At 33.0% G+C, this 13305-nt stretch overlaps 2 protein-coding genes and 1 pseudogene across 4 annotated transcripts in view; all 3 read left to right on the top strand.

The window, feature by feature from the left end:
* The window catches only part of LOC107628908 (BURP domain-containing protein 13-like), a 19083-nt gene that overhangs the window by 825 nt on the left and 4953 nt on the right, over positions 1-13305 (top strand). Inside the window, exons 2-3 of one of the 3 annotated variants that reach the window (XM_016331540.2) lie at positions 788-1241; positions 1275-2600. In XM_016331540.2, coding sequence (XP_016187026.2) covers positions 788-1241; positions 1275-2473 — 1653 coding nt within the window. In that variant the 3' untranslated portion in view covers positions 2474-2600. Of the gene's footprint in view, positions 1-787; positions 2629-13305 lie in introns of those variants that run through there. The other 2 variants (XM_021117954.1, XM_021117955.1) reach the window with 2 other exon arrangements.
* LOC107628909 (protein RAFTIN 1B-like) lies at positions 6928-8148 on the top strand. Its single transcript, XM_021117956.1, has one exon. It carries the CDS (start codon positions 7251-7253, stop codon positions 7980-7982), a length of 732 nt encoding a protein of 243 aa, XP_020973615.1. The 5' UTR covers positions 6928-7250; the 3' UTR covers positions 7983-8148.
* Positions 12953-13305, top strand: part of LOC107628910 — a 5114-nt pseudogene continuing 4761 nt past the window's right edge.

Raw genomic sequence — 13305 nt, 5'->3', positions numbered from 1 at the left:
TTTATTTTCGAGTCTTACATGTGAATTTTTAAACGGTGAATTCTAGTATGTCTATGTTTACGGTAGCTATGAGACTATGCAAGTGTTTTAAAAATTAAAGTCATATTTTATTTCATTTTGGTAACACTTTTTAAAAAGTGTTGCTAAATAATAAAAAAATATTATTTTAATTTTAATAACACTTTTTAAAACATTATAACCTCCATAGACACCATAATAGACATATTAGAATCATCATTTTTAGACACGAGTAGTGCTAAGGAGCCAGCAACTTTTGTGATTTGTAGTCATTAAATAGTTATCAATGATGATTTTAATGGTGTGAAATTGGTGTGAGATTTTATCCAATAGCTCACTTTTCTTTGCTAATTACATGTTGGCCAAAATTTGAAAAAATTGCTGGTCCTAGACTTTTCCTTTAGATACGATATAAAAACCTTAATGTAAAGCCGAAGGTACTCGTTTATAATAAATAAAAAATAATGTGTACGTAATAAATTTTATTAGCTAGCCATTTTTTATTTATTGAAAATTAAATTGCAATGAGGTTAGTAATTAGTTGCTAGTTGTAGCCAATAAAAAGTCAATAAATATCGTCCGAGAATCAAAATTCATAAAAAGAAAATAGATAAGAAATCCTTTTACAAAACTGGGATAAAGAAGAACACCATTCATGTCACTACCCATGATGCATTAGTTGTCAATTACTGTCTAAAATCCTAGTACTTCAAGACACGCATACCCATTTTCAAAGTCTGTTTATGAATTCCTTGTCCTTTAATAACAGAATGGACATGGCATCAGCAGCAGAGATTTGAAGGTAGAGTTGCAAGATCATACAGATACGAATTCACAAGCTTACCTCACAGGGTACAACACTGAGAAGGAAGCAGATTCACAAGCATACCTCACAGGGTACAACTCTCAGAAAGAAGTGAATCCGCAAGCATACCTCACAGGGTACAACTCTCAGAAAGAAGTGAATCCGCAAGCATACCTCACAGGGTACAACACTGAAAAGAAAGCAGATTCACAAGCATACCTCACAGGGTACAACTCTCAAAAAGAAGTGAATCCGCAAGCATACCTCACAGGGTACAACACTAAGAAGAAAGCAGATTCACAAACATATCTCACAGGATACAACACTCACAAGGATGAATACCTTACAGGGTACATAGCCACTTCAGACAATACCCAATCAAATTACAAAACATCCAAAAAACACAACCACCCTTCACATCATGCAAACAACGTAAAAAACCATCCATCACATTCACACCATGCAAATCTCAATCAACCTTACATCACCACCTATGAAACTTCTAATGCCCATGATGCCAACAAACCTAACTACCTTATAGGTTATAGAACCAGTACCCATGCTCCTGGCAAAGATATTACTGGGTACACAACTACTCCCCGTGATCAAAAGGAGTCTCGCTATGGTATCGACACGCCATACATCACTCAATATGGTGGTGGTGATGGTTTCAAGGAAGATTCAGATACACCATATATTGCTCAATATGGTGATGCAAAAAAAGGTCCAAAGGAGTCTCGCTATGGTACCGACGAGCCATATATCACTGGATATGGTGCTGATGTTGCTCCCAAAAGAGATTCAAATGCGCCATACATCGCTCAATATGGCGTTGGTGGTTCCAACAAAGAAATAAAAAAATCTGCCACAGCCCAGGATTCGGCTAAGCCCAACTTTACAAATTATGGCCTTCATTCCAAGAAAGCACAAGGGTTGAAGGGAGGGCCACCATCTTCTAATGTAGACCACACTGAGGCATTCAAGGTTGGATTCTTTGCCATGGATGATCTCTACATAGGGAACATTATGACCCTCCAATTTCCTGTCGAAGACTTTTCTCACTTCCTATCAAAGAAAGAAGCCGACTCCATTCCTTTCTCAATCCCACAACTTCCAAGTGTCCTTCAACTCTTCTCAATCTCTCAAGATTCTTCACAAGCCAAGTCCATGAGAGGCACAATTGAACAATGTGAAGCAGGAACCATCACAGGGGAGACTAAGATTTGTGCTAACTCTTTAGAGTCCATGCTGGAATTCGTCCACAACATCATTGGATCAGAGGAAAAGCACAACATTCACACAACTAGTCCATCTTCAGGGGCTCCTCTGCAAAAATATACCATTTTGAAAATATCAGAAGATATCTATGCTCCTAAATGGGTAGCTTGTCATCCTCTGCCATACCCATATGGTGTTTACTATTGCCACTTCATATCAACAGGGACCAGGGTGTTCAAGGTCTTGTTAGATGGTGAGAATGGAGACAAAGTTGAAGCTCTTGGCGTGTGCCACTTGGACACATCTGATTGGAGCCCAAATCACATTCTGTTTAAGCAGCTTGGGTTCATGCCTGGGGAGGCTCCAGTGTGCCACTTCTTCCCTGTGAAGCATCTTATGTGGGTTCCCCAACCCTCAACAGCCACCATGTGAAAAGAATAGAGTTTTGTGTTGATTAGGGAGTGACTATCTATGCAATAAAAGGGTCAATGATAAATGACCTAGTAACCAACTCATGATCTTGTTCCTATTGTAGACTTCATCTTTGTTTGTATGACTTGTGTTTATGAATGAATTTTAAGATTATGGTTAAAAAAAAAAGAAATCTAGGATTACAATTCCATAAACAACACTTGGTGGAAGAAACTAATACTGAATATCATCATCATCATGAGAAATCTATGATTATAATTTATAGCATGCACATAAAACATAATAGTATAATACTACAACTTATTAAAAAGTGTAATTGCAGTCTAAGATTAACTTAAACATAGATACGCCAGGCATATAAGAATATTTGGTAATGGCATCACATGATCCTAACCTTTGCCTCAAAAGATCTTCACTCCTCAGCGTCATGGCATGCTACCTTAAACATACAATTCCAATTTCAGCTTCAAGTTATCTAAGGCAGCATATTTTGTAGCACACGAAATTTCTTAAAATTCAAGCAACAGAATCTTGATACGCGTTGTATAAATTCAATTCAAATTCAGTAAATTATACAATCTATGAAGAATACACAAACCTCATCACTTTTTGTTAAAAACCCGAGGAATTTTGAGCAAGCTCTCATCTTTCGAATAAATTCGGAACTACAGCACACAAATTACCACACCCACTCCGTTTTTTCTACAGTTTTTTTTATGAATTTTTTTTTTTTTTTTTTTTACATTTAAGTATCTGACTTTTTCAAGGTGAAAACTTAATTGCAGTCCACTTCACGTGAAGTCGATGGCTAAGAGCCGTTAGATAGAAATTTAGTCAAATCAATCAAATCATTTAACCGCTCTCAACTATCAATTTCACGTGAAGTTAAGTGCACCTGAGTTTCCACCTTTCAAAAATTGAACATATCAATTTCTTATGTTTACTTGATTGATACGGATCTACACATGGGAGAGTTTTTAAAATAAGACAAATTAGACGAATGGATATATCCATATTTAAAAAAATAGAAAATTAAATGTATTTTTAAATCTTTCAAAATTTAAATATCGGTACTCCAAAAAATTAGAAATCGATTTGTTAACGTTTTTTTGTTTTAATCTTATGGCCTATGTTTACATTGGGCAAGGAATACTAAAGCCCACAAGGAACTTTCTTCAGCGTTTTGCCACTTATTGAGGCCCAGTTTAGCAAACTATCGGAAATTATGAAATGTTTTGGTTAACACTAGTCAAAATATGCCCGTATCGCGACGGATTAGCTTTTGACTTGTTAGATTGGGAGATATCGTAGAAAACTAAAAAAAAAATTCTTCTTATTTACCAATCCGTTTAAGTAAGTGTTGAAAGTTTAAATTTCGTCTTATGCATGTAATAATTCATTGACTAGCGATAAACCCTTAAATTGAGTTCAGTGTTGTGACAGATTAATCCTTAACTTGTCGGGATAAAGGATAATGNTATTTGAACAAAATGTTAGAAAAAAAATTGTTTAAATAGAGCCACTGATTAAGTTATACAATTTCCATTTTCATTACAATCATGGTTAAGTACCCATAAAATTCAAATAATTTTAAATGAAAACCCATGACATTTATTTTCATCTATTTAAGTTAGTTAATTAATCGAAATTACTCTTAACTTATACAGTGCAGAAAGGAATTGATCTCCAAATTAAATAACTCCTGAAAAACGACACTTCAATTACATTTTTCTTGTGTTAATTAGCGTACGTGCATTACACAACTGATTATGTTTTATATCACATAAATTTGCATTGATGCGCATCAATTGCTCATCGATAGAACTTAAATATGATAACCTTCTTAAACTGCAGACTTAACATCTGTGTAATTCTTTAATGGTTAATTATCTTGTCTAATAAGCAACTTCTACTAAATTAAGTAACACAATCACCAAGTTTTGTGCAATGTGATAATATTATCCTATTCAATATGTTAAGTGGAAGAAGCCAAGTCTCCCTAGTGCCTATAAAAAGAGTAGTTCTCTTCAAGTGGAACTCATTCTCACTTCACAAGTGATATTAGTGAAGAAGCTTTTTTCAACATAGTACAAAAGATGGTTACTAAGCTTACTCTTTGGGTTCTTCCTTTTCTCCTTTTCTTCTTAATGGTAATTCATTTAATCTTGCTTTATATCATATTATTGGGGTCAATTTCCATTATGCATGTCCTAGTATCTAGAAATATATCACTATTCAGTAAAGGAAAAGTATGGATAAACAATAAAAATACTAAACAATGTGAACAATGGATATATCGGATGTTCATTTCACTATGTGTGCAGATGGTTATTCTAATATTAAGATTTAGATGAATAATTTAGAGGTGTATTGTGTTTTGATTTGATTGGTAGTTGTTTATGTTGTTGTTCAAGAAAATTATTGGTTATCTAGTATAACTCGTAAAGGAAATTAACTGCAAATATACATAGTTACATTTTTTACTTTTTTTTTATCTATTGATATTAGTATCTTTAATATATATTGGTGGGGTACAAAATTTAAATAGAATGAATTTCATATATTTTTTTTATTAAAGATAGGGATATTTGAATTCACAACCTCTAATTGAGTATGAGAAGATTCTGTCATTTGAGATATAACTCATTGACAAATGAATTTTATATTCTATTTTATAGTAAAAAAATAATGTGAATGATTTGGTGTCGAATAAAATTAAATTAGTTTCTGTACATATTTCTGTGCCTTCTTCTGTTATTTTCTTAATGAAGGGATATAATAAATATTTTAAAAAATAAACCTTTTTTGGGTAATTTTGTCTAAGGAGAATTAATATAAAGCGAAGGACATCTGTTTATAATAATAAATAAAAAATACTATGTATAGTTTGTTTTATCCACCGAAAATTAAACTCCAATGAAATTAGTAATTAGTTGCTAGCTGTGGCCAATAAAAATTCGATAAGTATCCAATAATTAAAATTCATTAAAAGAAAAAGACGGATGCTCCCGTAAAGACGCGTAAAATATATTTTTGTAAAGACGTTTACATATCACATTATTATTAGGCGTATTAATGAACCGGTTATTTTTAAATTTTTTAATAAATCAGAATAAAACCGATCTTTTTATAACAATAACAATAAATCTAATTGTTATCAGATCCGGTCGAACTTAATTGTATTTTTAAATTTTTAAAGATTTAAATGTCTGCAAAATAAAAATCAAGGATATATTTATCTTTTTATAAAAAATTTAAAGATGATTCGGTTTAGATTGTGTAAATCGATCGGATCGAATCAGGTCTAATAATTATAATGTGGACAATTAAATTTATTGTTTTTGCTATAATAAACCGGTTTATTTTGGTTTATTAAAAAAATAAACTATTAACCGATTTAATAAAAATGTCCAATAATAACAAGCCACGTATAAACATCTTTAAAAAAAAGATATTTTTAGTGTCTCTATCAGAGTGGTTTCCAAAAAAAAAAGAATGTTTTCTACAAAAATTTTGGAGATAAACAAACTGTACATATTATTTTTTATTATTAAAGAATAAATTATAAGATTTGATTTTGATAATAAAAGTGTTATCTTTTTTTTAAAGTGTGACTAAAAAAATATATCACACTTTTAACATAAGTATATTCATAAAAAGATGTTTTTAGAGAAAATTTCACTCCCATTTTCTGTAAGATGCTAAAATGACACTCCCCTCCTTTCTATTTTATAAATGTACATTTCCCTCCTTTCTAACTTTTAAAAACCTATTCTTTAATCCATTTTAAACTTTTTGTGTTAACTAATGTTAACTTTATCCATTTTTTAAGAAAAAATAAATTATTTTAAAAAAATACCTATTAGCAAAAATTTTATTTTTTATCATTAAATTTTGCTTACCAAAATACCCTTTAATAAATTATTCTTTTATTGATTAAATTATATTTTTAAAAAATTTAATAATTATATTATTTTTTTTCTAAAATATTCTTCAATAATTTTTTAATTATTAAATATCTTATAAGTAAGGACAGTTAAATTTTCTCATATTTTTAACATCTTTGTTTGAATATATGTCTTATTTGTTACTCTCTAGATTCGTAGCATACCGAATTTCAAAGTTTGTGTGGCTGATGGATCCCTTGTTCTTTAATTGCATAACAGAATAGGCATGGCATCAGTGGCAGAGATCTGAAGGTAGAGTTGCAAGATCATACAGATACAAATTCACAATCATATATTAACCATATAACCACTTCAGACACTACCCAACTACCCAAGCAAATTACAAAGCATCCGTGAAACACAACCATGAAAAGCCCAATGAACCTTACATAACTAGCTATGCAACTTCAAGTGTTCATGATGCCAATAAACTTAACTACCTTACAGGTTATAAAACTGGTGCCCATGGTTCTGACAAAGATTTTTCCTTAAGCTCAACTAATAAACCTTATATTACTGCCTACACAACTACTCCCCGTGATGCCAAACAGCCATACATCACTCAATATAGTCGTAATACTAATTTCAAAGGAGATTCAAATGCACCATACATTACTCAATATGGTGATGATGTTGGTGCCAAAAGAAATTCAAATGCACCATATATCACTCAATATGGTAGCGATGTTGATCCCAAAAAAGATTCAAATACAGTGTACATCACTCAATATGGTGATGAACCTAGTGGTTCCAACAAAGAAATAAAAACAAAGTCTGCCACAGCCCAGGATTCAGCTAAGCCTTATCTGACAAGCTATGGCCCTCATTTCATGGAAGCACAATTGTTGAAGGGAGGGTCACCATCTTCTAATGTAGACCACAGTGAGGCATTCAAGGTTGGATTCTTTGCCATGGATGATCTCTACATAGGGAACATTATGACCCTCCAATTTCCTGTCGAAGACTTTTCTCACTTCCTACCAAAGAGACAAGTTGACTCCATTCCTTTCTCAATCCCACAACTTCCAAGTGTCCTTCAACTCTTCTCAATCTCTGAAGATTCTGCACAAGCCAAGTCCATGAGAGGCACAATTGAACAATGTGAAGCAGGAACCATCACGGGGGAGACTAAGATCTGTGCTAACTCTTTAGAGTCCATGCTGGAATTCGTCCACAACATCATTGGATCAGAGGAAAAGCACAACATTCACACAACTAGTCCATCTTCAGGGGCTCCTCTGCAAGAATACACCATTTTGAAAATATCAGAAGATATCTATGCTCCTAAATGGGTAGCTTGTCATCCTCTGCCATACCCTTATGCTGTTTACTATTGCCACTTCATATCAACAGGGACCAGGGTGTTCAAGGTCTTGTTAGATGGTGAGAATGGAGACAAGGTTGAAGCTCTTGGCGTATGCCACTTGGACACATCTGATTGGAGCCCAAATCACATTCTGTTTAAGCAGCTTGGGTTCATGCCTGGGGAGGCTCCAGTGTACCACTTCTTCCCTGTGAAGCATCTTATGTGGGTTCCCCAACCCTCAACAGCCACCGTGTGAAAAGAACAGAGTTCTGTTGTTGCTTAGTGAGCGAGTATCTGTGCAATAAAGGGTCAATGATCATCTTTGTTTCTATCCTTGTGTTTTATGTGTGAATTTTAACTTTTAAGATTATGCAGCAGATAGCTGCAATCCTAATATGGAAAAAGGTTAATATTGTTCTTAATATTTAAAATGGTTTATTTTTATTTTAAATATTTTATTTTATTTTTTGATTAAAATTAATATTTTCTTTTCAATTTTTTTTTCTATATTATTATGGTCTTTTTCTTCAAATTCTTTAACTAATTTTACTCCCAAATTATTGCAATTATCATTATACACCCAAACATCTATCCCCCTAATGCTTTATCCCTAAAACCCTGAATCCTAAATCCTAAACCATAAACACTAAAATCTAAACCTTAAATCCTAAACCTTAAACACTAAAATCTAAACCGTAAACCCTAAAATCCTTAAACCCTAAAACCTAAACCCTAAACCATAAACCCTAAAATCCTTAAACCGTAGTTAAAAAAAAAACAAATAATATTTTATAACATAATAAACAGCAGATTGTGAAAATATATATATATGTATATATGTAAAATGTGAAACACAAGAAAATCCACAAAAATACACCTAAAAGAACAGTACTTTTACACCCAAAGAGTTATCCGCTACTTCTGGTACCCTGAACTGATAATTCATAACACGTCTTTGATATTGGCTAGAATTTGAATGCACAACTGATGCACCATCAAAGAGGTTTAACTGAATATAACAAACTCACATATTAGCTAAACTATTAACGAGAAAATTAAACTCAATCACCACATATTTAAAGAACATTACTTTTACCTCGTTTAAAGCTTTCGTTTTCTTCTTCTTTGTGGCATTTACAATCTATTTGTCTAACTTTGAACCTAGCCTATTTTTTGGACGTCCTCTTGTTCAAATCCTTGGAGAACTTTGAAGCTCGTTAACGGATTCCAAGTTGGCGTCTTCGTGAGATAAAGAAGATATCCCCTTCCATTTGGCTTTCAATGATTCCATCTCAACCATGACGTTATCGTACGCACGGTGCAGAATTGCAGTCAGCTCCTCCGATTCTGATGCAAATTCGCAAATATTTTACGAACGAAAAATCAATTGGTCAAACCTCTTGCTTCTTGGCTCCAACAGTGGATCGTCGTGGCTGCTCTTGATGTGTGTGTGTCGCCTCTTTACCTTCTTGCTCCATTGTTCCAGTATATATCTAGGTGACACTTGGCTTACTCGTTCAAAACTTAACACGCTTAGTGCGTGACGGCACAATATCCCTCTTGACTCGAATAATAAGCATTGACATTTTACCTCGGCTGCTACTGAGTCGTAAGTAACTACAAACTTGTTGAATATTGAGCTGAAAACTTGTTCTTCAACTTCGTATACTAAATAGCCTAGAGCAGAATTTGTTAATCTAGTGATGCAATTCGCCTTTCCTCTGAATTGTGCTTGGACTTCCCTAAACTTTTGAAGAGTGTACACATTTTGAAACTGAGTTTCAATGGAGGATTTTGTTGCACACGGTATGACCGTATGAAAATCTGCAGCATCTGATTCTCTCTCTGCTTGCTCCCTGCTTTCGAGGCAATTATCGTATTGTTTGATAAATTGAATAAGCGAGCTGTTCTGAGTAATAAACTTGTTAAAAAATGAATGCATGCTCTCGCTCCTTTGTGTGCTTCTCATCCCTGTCCAGAAGTGGTGATCCAGATAGATTGGAACCCATATATGACGGTCTTCATAGAGATCTGCAGAATACACCCAAAAACAGACTATAAATACACCCGAAAAAAAATTTAATTTACACCTCTACTGCAGATTTTAAACAAACATTACCTGAAAGTCACTTGTTGTCCACAAGACCAAAATTCAGCAGAAAATCATTCCAATTCCTATCAAATGAGTCTTTACTATGAGAGTTTCAAACAACTTGGCTCATTTCTTGTTCAATTTCTGCATGTCCCTTGTACCCATTTAATTTGCTTAGAATCTTCTTCATGATGTGCCAAATACACCAACGGTGAACTGTTGTTGGCATACAAGCCTCTAAAGCCCTTTTCATTGATGCGCATTGATCGGTGAGAAACCCTTTCGGAGCATTTCCTCCCATACAACGGAGCCAACATTGAAATAACCATTTGAATGATTCAATTTCTTCATTTTTCATCAAAGAGCATCCAAGAAGTGTTGACTGACCGTGGTGATTCACCCCGACAAAAGAACCACAAACCAAATTATACTTGAAACAAGTTACCATAGTGCAGAATGAAAAATCATTACGTACACCCAACAAATACTTTGTATACACCCAAAAATACCCAATATACACCTCTGCGGTAGATTCATAAAAAAATATTAATTTAGCATCATAAACAGGGACATTTTATTACCTGTTTGTATTGTAGGTGGTGTCAAATGAAATAACATCTCCGAAATACTCAAAGGCAGCTCTACTTCTTGCATCGGCCCAAAAAGCCAGCTTAATCGATTGATCCTCCTCGAGTTCAAGCTCAAAAAAGAAATTCTGATTCTTCTCTTTCATTCTTAACAAATATTTTCCGAATTTCTTTGCATCTTCTTGTTCAGAAACATTTTGCACTTCTCTCGTAATGTAATTCCTCACATTCTTTTCAATAAAATTTAACTCGCGATGACCCCCGGCAGCCGCAACAAATGATTGGTAAGTTTTGCTTGGTCTAATACCAGCCTTCGTTATTCTCTATTGTACGACGAATGGACATGCTTAGTTCCCTGTACTGTTTGAGCATCTCTGCTTTACTTGGACAGCAAGGGTGTGAATGATCCAGCACAATCTTTGAAATGATCCAAGCACCAACATCCTTCAATGTGTGTATATAAATTCCTGCAGGACAGTTTAAACCAGCTGTTGAATTTGTCTTCTCGGTCGGAGATATTTTAGATTTCCATTTTTCCTCTCTGCTATATGTAATCAATTGATTCTTAATCTCGTTTTCCTTCCTATTTGTGCTCCGAACTCTTATAGAAAAACCTGCAGCCTTGGCGTAGTTCCTGTAAAATTTTCCAGCATCTTCAAGGGTAGTAAAGGTCATTCCAACCTTGGGAACAAACTTGTCATCAACAACAGAGAGAGGCTGCAGAATACACCATGTCAAACACTAAAAATACACCCAATCATGTCTGATCTAATACACCCGAACGACAACAACTCAACTAAAATAACAAAAAAAGCCATAAAGTGTAAATACACCCACACTTCCCCCTAAAATACACCAAAAAAATTCTAATCTACACCCGAGCGTCTGCTATAAATTGCAGATAATTAATCAAAACTAATACATTAGATTCAATCCACAGATTTATGCTCACACGTTAATTTCACAGTCAATGTTCACGATTTATTCAGCTAGACAATGATATACGAATAACTGCAACAAAATTCAGAGTAATCGTAATTAGCTGAATGTAAATCAAACCTCAGGAACTTCGTTAGATTCAAATTCAAAATCCACTTCGCCTTGATTCAGCTGACAATCTGAGGTTGAATCATCCATTATCTTCAAAACGAGTTCAAAATTTGATTTCAGAAACCAGAATATAAAAAAAAAAAACGAAGCTGGAGTTACAAAGAGAGGAACTCACGTCAATGACGAAGAACAAACCAGTGATAAAGGAAGGGAAAAAAACGATCGAAAAGGCAGGGGAAGACGCTCGAGAAGAAGAACGAAGAAATTTGGCAAGAAGGAGAACGAAGAAGGAAACGAAATCTTTTAAAATTGGTAGTTATATATTCGCGGGATCTGTTATATAGCGCGTGTAAGCTACGTAACACTAGGAGCGCGTTTTGGGAGTTACTGATTAATTGAACTTGTAAGGGTTACAAGCCTTAATCGCTTGTATGCGAAGAATTTCTGTATATTATTATGCTCTTTTTTTTCTTATTCTTTAACTAATTTTACTCCCAAATTATTGCAATTATCATTATAACAATTATAATTACAATTTTATTGTTACAAAATAAGATATATGCTATAAATATGAAATATTTTAAAAACTAAAAATAAAATTTGAATGTAGTCCGAAAATCAAAACAGTAATTTACTCAAACTATTGCGATCATTTGAATGAGCAATCATGATTGTGATGATTCAGAATCAAACATAATTGTAAGTGATTAAAATTCAAGCAATAACCACATACATATATATTGAAAAGGTATCTTATGGCAGTTATGGGAATAAAATTTTCATATAAGAGTGTATTTATAATTATTGAATTAATTTAAATGATTAAAATTAAATGTATCTAATAAATAGTATATAAATAATGTATTAATTATAGTCATTGAACTTATACGTGAATGGATTTATCACTATTAAATTTTTTTATTTTTGAAATTTACTAAAAATTGAATTCTAGATTTTTCAAACATAAAATTTTGATAATATATGATAAAATCACTCATCTCAAAAGTTTAAGTTTATATGAGAAGATAACGTAAATGGTTATATCGTATATATTTTTGTTTATCTTCTCATTAAAATCATATCTATTAAGTATCTCAAAAATTCAAATAATTATAAATGAAAATTCCTTGAATATTTATTTATAGGTTAGCTAATTAAGTACAGAAAGGAATTGATCTCAAAATTTAAAAAACTCCTGAAAATGATACTTGAATTATATTTTTCTTGTCTTAGCGTGCACATCACAACTTATTACGTTTTGTATCACATAAAATTTAGCGTTGATGCTCATCGATCAATAAACTTGAGTATGATAACCTTATTATTAAACTGCAAACTTAATTAGGTCATTCATTAGAGGTTAATTATCTAGTCTAATAACAAGCTAGCTCTATTAATTAAAATACTAAATTACCACAATCACCAAGTTTTTGTGCAGCCTGAATATTATTATCCTATTCAATATGTGAAGTGGAGAAACCTCCCTAATGCCTATAAAAAGAGTAGTTCTCTTCAAGTGGAACTCATCCTTACTAGCTAGTTACTTCACTAGTGAGTGCTGAAAAATCTTTTTCCAACATATATATAGTTGAAAGGATGGCTGCCAAACTTGGTCTTTGGTTTCTTCCTTTTCTCCTCTTCTTCTTAATGGTAATTCATTTATGCACATACACTGATCTCAGTATTATATTCTTTATTATATCAAATTATTGGGCCAATTTCCATGCATTATGTCCTAGTAGAACTATATATCCCAATCTAGCATATATTAATTAGTTACTTGTTTTTTTCTTTTTTTGATAATTATTAGTGACTTATTATACCTTTTTTTAATATTTTTTTGACATGCA

This window comes from Arachis ipaensis, chromosome B03, assembly GCF_000816755.2.
Source record: "Arachis ipaensis cultivar K30076 chromosome B03, Araip1.1, whole genome shotgun sequence".
Classification (NCBI taxonomy): Eukaryota; Viridiplantae; Streptophyta; class Magnoliopsida; order Fabales; family Fabaceae; genus Arachis; species Arachis ipaensis.
This window is presented reverse-complemented; position numbering and strand designations above follow the sequence as displayed.

What these genes read in the sequence shown, in the direction of transcription:
- LOC107628909 (XM_021117956.1), top strand. Translation starts at nt 7,251, where the DNA reads ATGGAAGCACAATTGTTGAAGGGAGGGTCACCATCTTCTAATGTAGAC.